The 17564-nt window shown below is 36.6% G+C and overlaps 1 protein-coding gene across 2 annotated transcripts in view; it reads left to right on the plus strand.

Moving 5' to 3' along the window:
- Window positions 1-2: 2 nt before the first annotated feature.
- Window positions 3-17564, plus strand: part of LOC143228887 (uncharacterized) — a 27996-nt gene continuing 10434 nt past the window's right edge. Inside the window, exons 1-2 of one of the 2 annotated variants that reach the window (XM_076460319.1) lie at window positions 3-228; window positions 9547-9783. In XM_076460319.1, coding sequence (XP_076316434.1) covers window positions 162-228; window positions 9547-9783 — 304 coding nt within the window. In that variant the 5' untranslated portion in view covers window positions 3-161. The remainder of the gene's footprint in view (window positions 229-9546; window positions 9784-17564) is intronic. The other variant, XM_076460320.1, reaches the window with a different exon arrangement.

Here is a 17564-nt window from a genome sequence, read left to right on the forward strand (position 1 = left end):
TACAAGTACACGGAATGACCTTGGTATCTTCATAAACAGTTTTATGACCATAGTCATACTTGTTGGATTTTGTGTTTAATTCAGAAGAGACATTTAGTGTTCAGTAAATACCATATACTACATTCGTGTTAGAGACGACTGGTTTGTAAGACAGTAATCTAATGAACACAATGATTAGAAACTTTGTTAATGTTTTGGTACTGCTGTTTTCTTTTTGTTTGATACAAGGTAAGAACGCTGGAAATTTCTAGATATTTGATGTTTATAAATATATTTATAATTTAGTGTCTTCTTTCTCGGTTTATGGCACAAAGTAATAGCAATGGATATTTTGTCCATGTATTATTTAAAGTTTTACTTGTTTTAAAGTCTTTACAAGACACAACAGCAGTTGTTATATAAATATTTAACTTTTATGTTTTTAAAACGTGTCTTCTCGTCAGTACAAGGTATACACCGTCATTAATCTATCTCATAAATATGTAATGCTTGTTTCTATTAGGTGTTTTCTGGTCGATACTTGGTACAAACCGTAATTAATCTATCTCATAAATATTTCATGTATGTTTCTATTAGGTGTTTTCTGGTCGATACTTGGTACAAACCGTAATTAATCTATCTCATAAATATTTCATGTATGTTTCTATTAGGTGATTTCTGGTCGATACTTGGTACAAACCGAAGGTAGTCTATTTCATAAATGTTTAAACTACATTATGTCTGCTTGGTCTCTGTCTGATAAAAATCGATTAAAAATTAGCTATTAATAAGTTGAAATAATTTGCTTATTTAACTTTGGTTGAATTTTACTGATCGATTGACTTTCCTTTATGTCCAGTTCCTTTTTATTATTGATTTGCGAAGGCTATGTATTGTCCCATATTTATAGGTTTTTGTCCTTCGTTTATCGAAGTTTTTAATACTGGTGATAGATCCAGTACAACCTACAGAAAGAATATTTAAAGCATTTATTTTCGCATAAAACTTCTGAAGTTTCAACTATAAATATTCTATCATTAACCCTAAAAAACGTCGTTGTAATTAATGTTTAATTTCTAAGTACAGTAAATCTCGCCTTTCTGTCAAGTTATTTGTCCAGTTACGGGGGTCATTTTTGATTACAATTTCGTGATGGCCTATATACCGTAATACTAAAACACACTGATAAATAATAATCCGACCCAGCTTTCTAGAAACGTTCATATAATTAATGTAGTCGCAAATGCTATTGTTTACAACAGTCGTTTTAATTTTTGTTTTCTCCAACTAAAGATCAACTAGTTCCGAAACCCAAATCTTACGGATCGTACATTATTAATGCTTTAAAATTACTTTTACATGACGTTGGAAAACAAAATATTTCAATAGCTATACTCCAAAACACCCGTTTGTTTTCAACCGTTTGAAGCACTTGCGGGTCACAAACACTGATTTACAGTAACTACTGGAAAAACACTTTCACTGGCGGTTCACAAACACCGATTTACAGTAACTACTAGAAAACACACTTTCACTGGAGATTCACAAACATCGATTTACAGTAATTACTAGAAAAAACACTTTCACTGGAGGTTCACAAACACCGATTTACAGTAATTACTAGAAAAAACACTTTCACTGGAGGTTCACAAACACCGATTTACAGTAATTACTCCACAAAACACTTTCACTGGAGGTTCACAAACACCGATTTACAGTAATTACTAGAAAAAACACTTTCACTGGAGGTTCACAAACACCCATTTACAGTAATTACTAGAAAAAACACTTTCACTGGAGGTTCACAAACACCGATTTACAGTAATTACTAGAAAAAACACTTTCACTGGAGGTTCACAAACACCGATTTACAGTAATTACTAGAAAAAACACTTTCACTGGAGGTTCACAAACACCGATTTACAGTAATTACCATAAAAACACTTTCACTGGAGGTTCACAAACACCGATTTACAGTAATTACTAGAAAAACACTTTCACTGGAGGTTCACAAACACCGATTTACAGTAATTACTAGAAAAACACTTTCACTGGAGGTTCACAAACACCGATTTACAGTAATTACCATAAAAACACTTTCACTGGCGGTTCACAAACACCGATTTACAGTAACTACTAGAAAAACACTTTCACTGGAGGTTCACAAACACCGATTTACAGTTTACAGTAATTACTAGAAAAAACACTTTCACTGGAGGTTCACAAACACCGATTTACAGTAATTACTAGAAAAACACTTTCACTGGAGGTTCACAAACACCGATTTACAGTAATTACTAGAAAAACACTTTCACTGGAGGTTCACAAACACCGATTTACAGTAATTACTAGAAAAACACTTTCACTGGAGGTTCACAAACACCGATTTACAGTAATTACTAGAAAAGTAATTACTACACTTTCACTGGAGGTTCACAAACACCGATTTACAGTAATTACTCCACAAAAAACACTTTCACTGGAGGTTCACAAACACCGATTTACAGTAATTACTAGAAAAACACTTTCACTGGAGGTTCACAAACACCGATTTACAGTAATTACCATAAAAACACTTTCACTGGAGGTTCACAAACACCGATTTACAGTAATTACTAGAAAAACACTTTCACTGGAGGTTCACAAACACCGATTTACAGTAATTACTAGAAAAACACTTTCACTGGAGGTTCACAAACACCGATTTACAGTAATTACTAGAAAAAAACAAACACCGATTTACACTTTCACTGGAGGTTCACAAACACCGATTTACAGTAATTACTAGAAAAAACACTTTCACTGGAGGTTCACAAACACCGATTTACAGTAATTACTAGAAAAAACACTTTCACTGGAGGTTCACAAACACCGATTTACAGTAATTACCAGAAAAAACACTTTCACTGGAGGTTCACAAACACCGATTTACAGTAATTACTAGAAAAAAACTGGAGGTTCACACTTTCACTGGAGGTTCACAAACACCGATTTACAGTAATTACTAGAAAAACACCGATTTACACTTTCACTGGAGGTTCACAAACACCGATTTACAGTAATTACTAGAAAAAACTTTCACACTTTCACTGGAGGTTCACAAACACCGATTTACAGTAATTACTCAGTAATTACTAGAAAACACTTTCACTGGAGGTTCACAAACACCGATTTACAGTAATTACTAGAAAAAACACTTTCACTGGAGGTTCACAAACACCGATTTACAGTAATTACCAGAAAAAACACTTTCACTGGAGGTTCACAAACACCGATTTACAGTAATTACTAGAAAAAACACTTTCACTGGAGGTTCACAAACACCGATTTACAGTAATTACTAGAAAAACACTTTCACTGGAGGTTCACAAACACCGATTTACAGTAATTACTAGAAAAAACACTTTCACTGGAGGTTCACAAACACCGATTTACAGTAATTACTAGAAAAAACACTTTCACTGGAGGTTCACAAACACCGATTTACAGTAATTACTAGAAAAAACACTTTCACTGGAGGTTCACAAACACCGATTTACAGTAATTACTCCACAAAACACTTTCACTGGAGGTTCACAAACACCGATTTACAGTAATTACTAGAAAAAACACTTTCACTGGAGGTTCACAAACACCGATTTACAGTAATTACCATAAAAAACACTTTCACTGGAGGTTCACAAACACCGATTTACAGTAATTACTAGAAAAAACACTTTCACTGGAGGTTCACAAACACCGATTTACAGTAATTACTAGAAAAAACACTTTCACTGGAGGTTCACAAACACCGATTTACAGTAATTACCATAAAAAACACTTTCACTGGCGGTTCACAAACACCGATTTACAGTAACTACTAGAAAAAACACTTTCACTGGAGGTTCACAAACACCGATTTACAGTAACTACTAGAAAAAACACTTTCACTGGAGGTTCACAAACACCGATTTACAGTAATTACTAGAAAAACACTTTCACTGGAGGTTCACAAACACCGATTTACAGTAATTACTAGAAAAACACTTTCACTGGAGGTTCACAAACACCGATTTACAGTAATTACTAGAAAAACACTTTCACTGGAGGTTCACAAACACCGATTTACAGTAATTACTAGAAAAACACTTTCACTGGAGGTTCACAAACACCGATTTACAGTAATTACTAGAAAAACACTTTCACTGGAGGTTCACAAACACCGATTTACAGTAATTACTAGAAAAACACTTTCACTGGAGGTTCACAAACACCGATTTACAGTAATTACTAGAAGAAACACTTTCACTGGAGGTTCACAAACACCGATTTACAGTAATTACTAGAAAAAACACTTTCACTGGAGGTTCACAAACACCGATTTACAGTAATTACTAGAAGAAACACTTTCACTGGAGGTTCACAAACACCGATTTACAGTAATTACTAGAAAAACACTTTCACTGGAGGTTCACAAACACCGATTTACAGTAATTACTAGAAAAACACTTTCACTGGAGGTTCACAAACACCGATTTACAGTAATTACTAGAAAAAACACTTTCACTGGAGGTTCACAAACACCGATTTACAGTAATTACTAGAAAAAACACTTTCACTGGAGGTTCACAAACACCGATTTACAGTAATTACTAGAAAAACACTTTCACTGGACAAACACCGATTTACAGTTCACAAAACCGATTTACTTTCATTGGCGGTTCACAAACACCGATTTACAGTAACGTCTAGAAAAACACTTTCACTGGAGGTTCACAAACACCGATTTACAGTAACGTCTAGAAAAAAACTTTCACTGGAGGTTCACAAACACCGATTTACAGTAATTACTAGAAAAAACACTTTCACTGGAGGTTCACAAACACCGATTTACAGTAATTACTAGAAAAAACACTTTCACTGGAGGTTCACAAACACCGATTTACAGTAACGTCTAGAAAAACACTTTCACTGGCGGTTCACAAACACCGATTTACAGTAACGTCTAGAAAAAAACACTTTCACTGGCGGTTCACAAACACCGATTTACAGTAATTACTAGAAAAAACTTTCATTGGCGGTTCACAAACACCGATTTACAGTAACGTCTAGAAAAAAACACTTTCACTGGAGGTTCACAAACACCGATTTACAGTAACGTCTAGAAAAAAACTTTCATTGGCGGTTCACAAACACCGATTTACAGTAACGTCTAGAAAAAACACTTTCACTGGAGGTTCACAAACACCGATTTACAGTAACGTCTAGAAAAAAACTTTCATTGGCGGTTCACAAACACCGATTTACAGTAACGTCTAGAAAAAAACTTTCACTGGAGGTTCACAAACACCGATTTACAGTAACGTCTAGAAAAAAACTTTCACTGGAGGTTCACAAACACCGATTTACAGTAATTACTAGAAAAAACACTTTCACTGGAGGTTCACAAACACCGATTTACAGTAATTACTAGAAAAAACACTTTCACTGGAGGTTCACAAACACCGATTTACAGTAACGTCTAGAAAAAAACTTTCATTGGCGGTTCACAAACACCGATTTACAGTAACGTCTAGAAAAAAACACTTTCACTGGCGGTTCACAAACACCGATTTACAGTAATTACTAGAAAAAAACTTTCATTGGCGGTTCACAAACACCGATTTACAGTAACGTCTAGAAAAAAACACTTTCACTGGAGGTTCACAAACACCGATTTACAGTAACGTCTAGAAAAAACTTTCATTGGCGGTTCACAAACACCGATTTACAGTAACGTCTAGAAAAAAAAACTTTCATTGGCGGTTCACAAACACCGATTTACAGTAACGTCTAGAAAAAAACACTTTCACTGGCGGTTCACAAACACCGATTTACAGTAACGTCTAGAAAAAAACACTTTCACTGGCGGTTCACAAACACCGATTTACAGTAACGTCTAGAAAAAAACACTTTCACTGGCGGTTCACAAACACCGATTTACAGTAACGTCTAGAAAAAAACACTTGTAATTCGATGCTTCTTTTATATTTTAAAATTATTCATGAATGATTAATTAGTATTTTGGCTAGTTTTGTTTCAAAACAGAAACTGGTATAAAATGTAAAACCTTTCTCACGAAGTAGTTCAGTGTGAACTTAATATTAGCATGTTGATTTTACAGCTAGTTCACACACACACAGAAAAAAATACACTATACACGTGGTCATCATATGTAAAATAATGAAAGTGTCATCCACATATATTCTATAGTATATTAGTTTAAACGGAGAAGTTAACCACACTTTCTAATTTGTTTGCATAAATTATTATCGAATTGAAAATGGGATTCCTTGGTGGGAAAAGCCACGAGCTTTTGGAATAACGACTTAGGAAACCTCTTTTCAATATTTTAATTTTGATTTTCATACCTGCGGCTAAGTATGGACCGTATTGTAGATAACCATGAAAAAAAAATGTGAAAACAGTCTTACTAGCTAGTGGTCCTAAAAACCTGATTATAAGCATGGTCCTCCGGTGGCCTAGCAGTAAGTCTGAGGTAGGGGGCTTGTAACACTAAAAACTGGATTTCGATACGTGTAGTGCCACAACACAGATAGCCTATTACGTAGTTTTACACTTAACAACAAAACAAACAGAAAGCTAACAGATAATGAGTTGATGATAACACTATGTAACACAAATTTTGTTCCTGGATAGTTTGTGTTATTTCTTAATTGCTTATGTTGTAAAAGTACAGAAAATGGCCGTTATTCCCTTCAAACTTTGCTTTCGTGACCTGAATAATGAAATTTAGAAATTAACCTATTTTATATTTAAAAACTGGCAAATTTGCACATTTTCATTTACATAAGGTCTGAATAAAACAACATATGTATCAATATTTACATGTATTTATACTAAAGTTATACAAAAATATTTAGAAGTGAGTAGTTTTTCGAGATTTGCGACTGTAATGTAAATCACTTTCACGTATCATCCCCCAAATATAGTCTCCCATCATGTTTTCGTTATACGCTCCCAGGTCACAAAAGCCAGGTTTGAAGAGAAAAATAGGTCTTTTCCATTTACTTTAGGCATAAGCAATTGGGAAATAACACTTTCTGCCAAGGAACAAGAAAAAGTAAAATTTTTTTGTACATAGTGTAATATGGACCAGTATTAAACATAACTGATCTAACCGAACAACCATTGTGATTAACTTTAGGAAGTCTGTACATGTAACCAGAATAAAAACCTGGTAGCTTTATTTTTATAATATTCATATTCTCTCAGTTATTACTATTATCTTCTCTCGATGGGCTCAGCAGATACCCCAATGTGGCTTTGCTATAAGAAAACGCACGCACGCACACACACACAGTCATTGTTTTTTATTATTTAATGTTATATTATCCCTGATCTAATATATAATTGTATTCGTATTTTTATCGGATACTCAAACAATGCGTTGTAAATATTGTGATAGAAAAATAAACATAATAATTAAAACATTAACATAAAATCCAAACGCGAGATTTCTATGTGATAGTCGAGTGTTTGTAATTCAACCTTAACAAAACAAACAGCTCAAATACCTAATCTATCACGTTACTGTGTTTCTGTTTAATATTGTAACATTTTTCTGCAAAAATGATATATTAATATTCTAAAAAAAGTTTTAAAAAAAGAATCTTCCAATCGATAGGAATTTAAACTCTTAGAGTTGGCTTCAGAGAAATAGCTGAGCTAATTTGGACGTTGCCAACACATAGTTGAGCGTCACAAACACAAAGTGGCTTTTATTTTATAGGATATTTTATTTATATTTTTGGTCATTGCTTTCCGGATGACACGAACATATGACCAGAGTCTATTTTTATAAATATTTTATTTATATTCTACTGTCTGTAAACGGTGGATATATGTTCAATTTAACAAATATTTATGAACTAGCTGACTTAATAATTAATTTAATTAATATTTAATTAATAATTAAACCCTGTGAAAATATTATGGTTTTAAAAACATAATTAACGTCTCCAACAAAAGTGATGGGTCAACGATAAATATACGAACTTTCGATGCCAGAATCAGGGTTTCTACTTCCTGCGATATTTAGAGTGCAGATAGCCCACTGTGTAGTTTTACACTCAACAACTTTTTGAGTGATGCAACAGAAAAATTGCGGCTATTTTATGAACATTTGAATGTTTGTGTTCAGAATAAATTTAGTAAAACGTATTATTATTATAATCTTCCAAATATCTTATTTTATTGTTCATTAAAACAAGAACTGTAAAAGATATGAAGTCTTCTTAGTTTCATTTCTTAACCTTGTGAATGGTCGTGATAAAAATTATTATTTTTTGATTATTTTGATTTGTTGAAACATTGTTTTCGTTATTTAGTTTTTCGGATTGGATTAATGAAACATCGTTATACTAAAATTTTTTGTTTTCACAAAACATAGTTTATTTTTTTAATAATCTTAAATTCGATTTGGTAAAATACGTCTTTCCTTGGTGAGAGGACCAGGCATGGCCAAGCGTATTAAGGCGTTTGACTTATAATCCGAGGATGGCGGGTTCGAATCCCGGTCGCACCAAACATGCTCGCCCTTTCAGCCGTGGAGGCGTTAGTAATGTGACGGTCAATCCCACTATTCGTTGGTAAAAGAGTAGCCCAAGAGTTGGCGGTGGGTGGTGATGACTAGCTGCCTTCCCTCTAGTCGGGGTTCCCAACCTTTTGGCACTCGCAACTTGAAAATGTAATTGATGAAATAAAATTAATGTTATCCCAAGCTACTTCTAACAAGGCTACGCGACTCCTCTGCCAAGACTTCGCGTCCCCACAGGGGGTCGCGACCCACCGGTTGGGAACCCCTGCTCTAGTCTTTCACTGTTAAATTAGGGACGGCTAACGCAGATAGCCATCGTGTAGCTTTGTACGAAATTCAAAAAACAAACAAACAAAACACTTTCCTAAAGTAACTAATTTAGGACGGGTAGCGCAGATCGCTCTCGAGTAGCTTTGCGCGAAATTGAAAACAAACAAACAAACCTTGGTGAGATTTTATGATGACTTGGACAGCGTTTTTTTGTTCCTTTGTTTGTTTTAACGCAAAGCTACAAAAATACTATAGGCGATTTGTCTATCATCTAAATTACATCCAGGTCTTTAGTATAGTAAATCTACAAGCTTATTGTTTTCTCATTGGAAACATATTAGGTTATATATATTTGTCAAAACCTTTTTTATTCACTGTTTTTTCCTTCAAGTTATAATATATCTCAGTGTTAACTAGATTCACTTGGCTAGAGCGAACAAATATAGGATGAATTCAAAGTTTCTCCTTCTAAACTGCTATTTGAAGGAATAATAGCATAGTTATGATATTATAGTTGTTTTAAGAGTTCTTATTTACTTTTGATATGTTGATTTTAAATAGATTTTCTTCCTTATTTGGCTAATAAATGAAATGTTCATAGCTTATGCAAAAGAAAATTTCCTTTTCTGACATCAGAGAACAGAACTATAAAAATGTTCATGCATATATAAACGTAGGCTGAGAAATTAACAGTAATTGTACTTTACTTCTATAAAAAGGACAAGATGAAGCCACAGCACCCTTTATTCCTGTAGAACCTTTCTTTCCAAGAGGATGTATTTCCACCAGAGGGCAGTTTCCTCATGAAGAGTTTTGTTACCGTTACTATGATTGCTGGGATGGTGAGGTTACCATAGGAGAGTGCCCAGGAGACCTTCTGTTTAACAACGATCCCAGGAAATATTACTGCGACTTTCCAGGAAACGTTGATTGTACTGGCCGACTTACTGTCAATGGTAAATTTGATTCTTCAGAGCCTCTACCTTCCAACTTTTATTGTCCTTGCCCTAAGTTTAGGCTTAGGATTTGTTTATTGCCCTAGCACTAAGATTAGGCTTAGGATTTGTTTATTGCCCTAGCACTACGTTTAGGCTTAGAATTTATTTATTGCTCAAGCACCAAGTGTAGGCTTAGAATTTGTTTTTAATATTAATTGGTTTACACTGCTCGTATGTACTATACTGCTGTATTTTTTCATTGGCTGGTATTGAGATTCACTAAACATGTTACTATGACTAATTTACTGTTAACTTTTAAAAGTGCTGATGTAATAGTTTTATATTTATAGTAATGAGTTTATTTTTCAATGTAATCCGTAATCACAGTTTGCCTGAGAATAATGACCACAATTCACTTCCAGGTGCTAATCCTTGGATGGCTCAGCTCTAAACTTGATAGCGTAATACTAAAAAATCGTGGTCCAACACACGCGGTGGACACTGTACAAAGAGCCCACTCTGTAGTTTCGAGCTCAAATTCAAACAAACTGTACAAATAGTGAATATTTTAGAATTTCTGAAGCTCTGTGTGACCTTATGACAGTACTTTCTAAACTGTAGAGCACTGACTGACTTCGTGTCAGTATTTCATAATTTCTTAAGCGATTGGTGACTTTATGGCAATATTTTAGCGATGAATTCATTATAAATATTTACGTAAACCCCTGGTGAAAGTTGTTACTATAGAAACAGTCGAATGCAAAACTTTATTACGAAATTACGTTAGCTGAAATTTATCGATTTTTGGTGCTATCCTATTATTCATTCAGCTGAGTTGTTATTTAACAATAAGAAACCTGGGTATGAGTTCCGAATATCGCAGGGAGCAGGTAAATACTAACGCCCTCTATTATAAATATATCTTCAGAGAAACAAATTACCCGACACACCAACACAGCTGATCATTCTTTCAAACGTTTTAAGGTACTTTCTTTACTTTATGCTGCCTCTAACACCGATAAAAAAACCAATATCGAAAAATAATTAATTGTTAAATTGAGTTACTTAAGTCCTTTAAATATTAACCAACAGTTCAGTTTTGATACTTTTTTCCCAATACTCTTCTGTTATTACCTTAAAATGCTTAAGTTATTTCTTTCTCTGCTGTGTAAAGCTGTGCTATAATTCTAATACCTTTCAATACTGTCATTTTTTAGTCATTGGCTCTGTTACACCCTTTTGCAAATTAATTGAAACAAATGGTCATTTTGGAATATTTTCAGCATGGCGGCCGGTGTGGGCTCGCTGGACCCACTTATTTCCTTTAATAGTCATTTTTTTCACACTTACTGCGTCATTAGCTGTGTTTTGTAGCACGGTCGATCTATGTTTGGGATATATGACGAAATTTTGAGGAATATTACGTCATTTGAAGTTGCGTTAGAAGGGCAAGGAGACCAGTCAAAAAACAACTTCTTACCAACTCAATGAAGAAAAAACGATATTAGTGGAGTCTGAAATACAAGAACTGAACGCAAGAATAATGGAGGAAGGTGTTATTCAGTGACGAGACTCATTTCTTCGTACAGGGTCAAAGAAGTCTGCATGTTTGCAGATCTACAGATGAGAAACTTCGAGAATTTCACATCAGTCAGTTCTTAAAACATCCCTTGAAGAAGATGTTTTGGGGCTTTTTCAGCTACTATGGAGTCGGAGGCTTACATATCGTAGAAGGTATGATGCGAGGACCACAGTACATCGAAGTTTTGCAGAGAAGAGTCGTTCCAGAATTGAAAAAGAGATTTCCAGATGGATCTGGCATTTTTCAGCAAGATCTGGCTTCATGTCACCCATCGAAACTTGTGAAGAATTTTATTACTACAACGCAAATAAAGGTGCTTGACTGGCCTGGAAACTCTCCAGACTTAAATCCTATTGAAAATATTTGGGCGATTTGTAAAGAAAGACTTCGGGGAAAAGACTGTACTACGAAAGATAAGCTAATTGAGGTCATAATTTATCCAGAAATTAGTAAATATTGCAGTCAACTCGTGGACTCGATGCCAAAGCGGATTAATGAACTTCTAAAAAATAAAGGCAGTCATATCATGTTTTAATTTGTGAGTAATTTTTGGATTCTTAGAAATTACACGCAAAAAATTGTAATTTTCCGTCTTGTTTCAATTAAGTTGCACAAGGGTGTATATATATTTTACTAAATTGTTAAATTATCGTAATTCGGTCTTGCTTCATATTCTGTTTTGTGTATTGTTTTACAAAAACGTTTCAAATCAAGCGTAAAAACAATTGTAATATTGGAACACTTTCCTAGGCTCGGTATGGACAGGTGGTTAAGGCGCTCGACTCCTAATCTGAAAATCGCGGATTCGAATCCTCGTCACACCAAACATGCTCGACCTTTCAGCCGTGGGGGCGTTATAAAGACACAGTCAATTCCACTATTCGTTGGTAAAAGGGTACCCCAAGAGTTGGCGGTGGGTGGTGATGACTAGCTACCTTTCCTCTAATCTTTCACTGTTAAATTAGAGACGGCTAACGCAGATAGCCCTCGTGTAGCTTTGTACGAAATTCAAAAAACAAACAAACAAAACACTTTCCTAAAGTAACTAATTTTCTACAAAACTTTTGAGACTTTTCGAACTGGTGTAGAATACCATCCACATCTCTATGAATATAACAACACTGTATGTCCATGTAACTACTTCGCAGGGTGTGGATGAATCTTCACCAAAACTGGTATGGAGGCTCATTAGGTTCATGCGGAGGTACACACAAAGTTTGCGTTTTTTGGTATTTATTAGCGATTTTTGCCACTTATTCGCCCCTTGTAGATGGATCTTCACCAAATTTGGTATGGAGACTCATTGGATCCATGGGGATTTTGTGGGCTTTCTTTGCGATTTTTACAGTACTGGAAACAACTTTTCATGTCTTAAGATAGCCTGTCCCCTGCTGGTACAGCAGTAAGTCTACGGATTTAAAACGTTAAAATCAGGCGTTCGATTCCCCTCGGTGGACTCAACAGATAGCCCAATGTGGCTTTTCCATAAGAAAAATACATGCACACACTTAAGATAACCTATCATTAGTCATTAATCTACATAGCATTCGTCCAGGAAATGGATACTCCAGCTAGTATCAAGTACACTAAGATTAGATCATGATCAGAACCTAGAGATAAGTGAGTTCAATACTCTGTATTGCATAGGTCTTCAATTATATAAGCCCATCTCCGGTAATAGTATTCTGTTACATACACAAATAAGACAAAGTTACATATATATTAATAAAGACAAAATTATTATTGAGCTATCAGTATATAAATATACTCTTAAAACAAAGAAACGCAAAAGGGATATTGTTGTTATTTTAAAGAGAAATATATGTAATAACGTTACAAGCTCAGAGTATGTGATGTTACACGTGTTAAGGCACTGATTGTCAGACCAAAATGACAATAAAAGTTGTGCACTTTGAAAACGGACGAAAACATCGGATTTTTCGCCAAAACGTATGCGTGTCCAATAAATTTGTTTAAGAGATCTGCATGTTCTGCAAGTACAACATGTGTAAAATCCCTATAAAAGTGACGGGTTCTCGGTTTCTATAGCTCAGTGTTAAGCCACCGACACGCAATACAGTTACGCCAAGACTGACTGAAGCACAACGCAACAACGCCATTGGTCGCTTGGAAGCAGGCGATTCTCGATCAGATGTTGCCAGAGCTGTGAATGTCCACCCAAGCACCATCACAAGGCTATGGAATCGTCACCAACAACATGGATCAACTCGTGACCGTCCACGATCTGGCAGACCTTGTGTGACCACCCCCGCACAAGATCGCAACATCCGGTTACGTCACCTTCGGGATAGGACCACCACTGCGACGTCTACTGCCTCAACCATACTAGGGCTGCGTAGGACTTCCGATCAGGCCGTACGCAACCGTCGACGAGATTCTTAGGCCCCATGTGCAACCCATCATGGTGAACATCAACGACGTTTTTCAACATGACAACGTCCATCTTCACACAGCCCGACTCACCACTGTCTTCTTGAGACACCACAACATCAACGTTCTTCCCTGGCCCACCAGGTCACTAGATTTAAACCCCATCGAACATCATTGGGACGAGTTGGACCGACGTCTGCGACGGCGACAACCTCAACCACAGACTGTACCTCAGCTTGCAGCAGCTTTGCAGGCTGAGTGGACAGCCTTTACACAGGATGTGATTCGTCATCTCATCGGGGGGCATACTCGTTATTGACGTTGAGTGACGTTAAACTTCACCTAGTGAGCGTGGACTTCGCCTTTGCAGACTTTGGATGTTCAGCAGTGAATGTGCAAAGTTTCACACATGTCATACAGAACTACCCGGAACAAACTTGTTAACAATGTGTCTCATATTTTGCCTTTTGCGTTTCTTTTTTTGAAGATTATATATAATTTTATTCGCACGCGCATAAATTTGCACAAAATACAGAATTATACGTTTATTGTGGGGTTTTCAATCAACACAAATACGAAAAGTGAGCTTATTTTAAACATCCATTTCGTTTATTTGCTATTAAACACACAGCTACGTAAAGGGTTACCTGTGCTGTGCTCATGACCGGTATCGAAATCTAGTTCTTAGCGTTACAAATCATCAGATTTACCATTGTACCAATTCGAGATTATCTTCTAGAAGAGTACTGCAGAAAAGTTTCAACTTCTATGTCAGCTCAATGTCTTGTTCGTGTAACAAGACGTTTTTAGGAGGTCAGACCATCAGTATCATTCATCAGCAGGGAAGACGTGCTGTTTCAGCCAATAATATCATAGTTTATGTTCAGCACGAGAAGACCTAACAATGTTAAATAGAAGGTGACATACAGTAGTGTAGTGTGGAAATATACCAATCGACTGTACAGACTTTAACTACACTATAAATAGCAAGTTTATCTCGATTGAAATAAAGATAAAATGATCGGTTTGAGTCACGTTTGGTAGGTGTATCAGAACGTGTGTGTGCATATGATGTTTGTATTGTTGGTCGTAAATATTAAACTCATGTACGAAATCACCAGATCCTTTGTTTGTTTAGTCAGGAAATAAAACCTTTCTATTAAACTTCAACAGCTCTCAGGATGCGTTATCACTTATCGTTCAAGCTACACCTGGTTCAGGTTATTTGGAGCTAAACTTTTCTGGAAGATTCTTTCGAGAAGTTAGTTTTCTTTACGTTACAGCTCGAGAAAACCTGAGACCAAAACGAGAGACACCCTAAGTCGAACAAACATAACACAAGAATGAGAGACACTCTGAGTCTAACATACCTAAAAGTAGAATGAGAGACACTTTGATTTGAACAAACCTAGAGCTAGAATAAAAGACACCATGAGTCGAACAAACCTAGAGCTAAAATGAAAGACACCATGAGTCGAACAAACCTAGAGCTAAAATGAAACACACCATGAGTCGAACAAACCTAGAGCTGGAATGAGAGACACCATGAGTCGAACAAACCTAGAGCTGGAATGAGAGACACCATGAGTCTAGCAAACCTAGAGCTAGAATGAGAGACACCATGAGTCTAACAAACATAGAGCTAGAATGAGAGACATCATGAGTCTAACAAACCTAGAGCTGGAATGAGAGACATCATGAGTCTAACAAACCTTGAGCTGGAATGAGAGACATCATGAGTCGAACAAACCTAGAGCTAGAATGAGAGACACCATGAATCGAACAAACATAGAGCTAGAATGAGAGACACCATGAGTCGAACAAACATAGAGCTGGAATGAGAGACACCATGAGTCGAACAAACCTAGAGCTAGAATGAGAGACACCATGAGTCGAACAAACCTAGAGCTAGAATGAGAGACATCATGAGTCTAACAAACCTAGAGCTAGAATGAGAGACACCATGAGTCTAACAAACCTAGAGCTAGAATGAGAGACACCATGAGTCTAACAAACCTAGAGCTAGAATGAGAGACACCATGAGTCGAACAAACCTAGAGCTGGAATGAGAGACACCATGAGTCGAACAAACCTAGAGCTAGAATGAGAGACACCATGAGTCGAACAAACCTAGAGCTAGAATGAGAGACATCATGAGTCTAACAAACCTAGAGCTAGAATGAGAGACATCATGAGTCTAACAAACCTAGAGCTAGAATGAGAGACACCATGAGTCGAACAAACATAGAGCTGGAATGAGAGACACCATGAGTCGAACAAACCTAGAGCTAGAATGAGAGACACCATGAGTCTAGCAAACCTAGAGCTAGAATGAGAGACACCATGAGTCGAACAAACCTAGAGCTAGAATGAGAGACACCATGAGTCTAACAAACCTAGAGCTAGAATGAGAGACACCATGAGTCGAACAAACCTAGAGCTGGAATGAGAGACACCATGAGTCTAGCAAACCTAGAGCTAGAATGAGAGACACCATGAGTCGAACAAACCTAGAGCTGGAATGAGAAACATCATGAGTCTAACAAACCTAGAGCTAGAATGAGAGACACCATGAGTCGAACAAACCTAGAGCTAGAATGAGAGACACCATGAGTCGAACAAACATAGAGCTGGAATGAGAGACACCATGAGTCGAACAAACCTAGAGCTAGAATGAGAGACATCATGAGTCTAACAAACCTTGAGCTAGAATGAGAGACACCATGAGTCGAACAAACCTAGAGCTAGAATGAGAGACACCATGAGTCGAACAAACCTGGAGCTAGAATGAGAGACATGAGTCTAACAAACCTTGAGCTGGAATGAGAGACACCATGAGTCTAGCAAACCTAGAGCTAGAATGAGAGACACCATGAGTCGAACAAACCTAGAGCTAGAATGAGAGACACCATGAGTCGAACAAACCTAGAGCTGGAATGAGAGACACCATGAGTCGAACAAACCTAGAGCTGGAATGAGAGACACCATGAGTCTAACAAACCTTGAGCTAGAATGAGAGACATCATGAGTCTAACAAACCTAGAGCTGGAATGAGAGACACCATGAGTCGAACAAACCTAGAGCTCGAATGAGAGACACCATGAGTCTAACAAACCTAGAGCTGGAATGAGAGACACCATGAGTCGAACAAACCTAGAGCTAGAATGAGAGACACCATGAGTCGAACAAACCTAGAGCTAGAATGAGAGACACCATGAGTCTAGCAAACCTAGAGCTGGAATGAGAGACACCATGAGTCGAACAAACCTAGAGCTAAAATGAAACACACCATGAGTCGAACAAACCTAGAGCTAGAATGAGAGACATCATGAGTCTAACAAACCTAGAGCTAGAATGAGAGACATCATGAGTCTAACAAATGTAGAGCTAGAATGAGAGACACCATGAGTCGAACAAACCTAGAGCTAGAATGAGAGACATCATGAGTCGAACAAACCTAGAGCTAGAATGATAGACACCATCAGTCGAACAAACCTAGAGCTAGAATGAGAGACACCATGAGTCGAACAAACATAGAGCTAGAATGAGAGACACCATGAGTCGAACAAACATTGAGCTAGAATGAGAGACACCATGAGTCTAGCAAACCTAGAGCTGGAATGAGAGACACCATGAGTCGAACAAACCTAGAGCTAGAATGAGAGACATCATGAGTCTAACAAACCTAGAGCTAGAATGAGAGACACCATGAGTCGAACAAACCTAGAGCTAGAATGAGAGACACCATGAGTCGAACAAACCTAGAGCTAGAATGAGAGACATCATGAGTCTAACAAACCTAGAGCTAGTATGAGAGACATCATGA

The sequence above is a fragment of the Tachypleus tridentatus genome, chromosome 10 (genome assembly GCF_004210375.1).
Source record: "Tachypleus tridentatus isolate NWPU-2018 chromosome 10, ASM421037v1, whole genome shotgun sequence".
Classification (NCBI taxonomy): domain Eukaryota; kingdom Metazoa; phylum Arthropoda; class Merostomata; order Xiphosura; family Limulidae; genus Tachypleus; species Tachypleus tridentatus.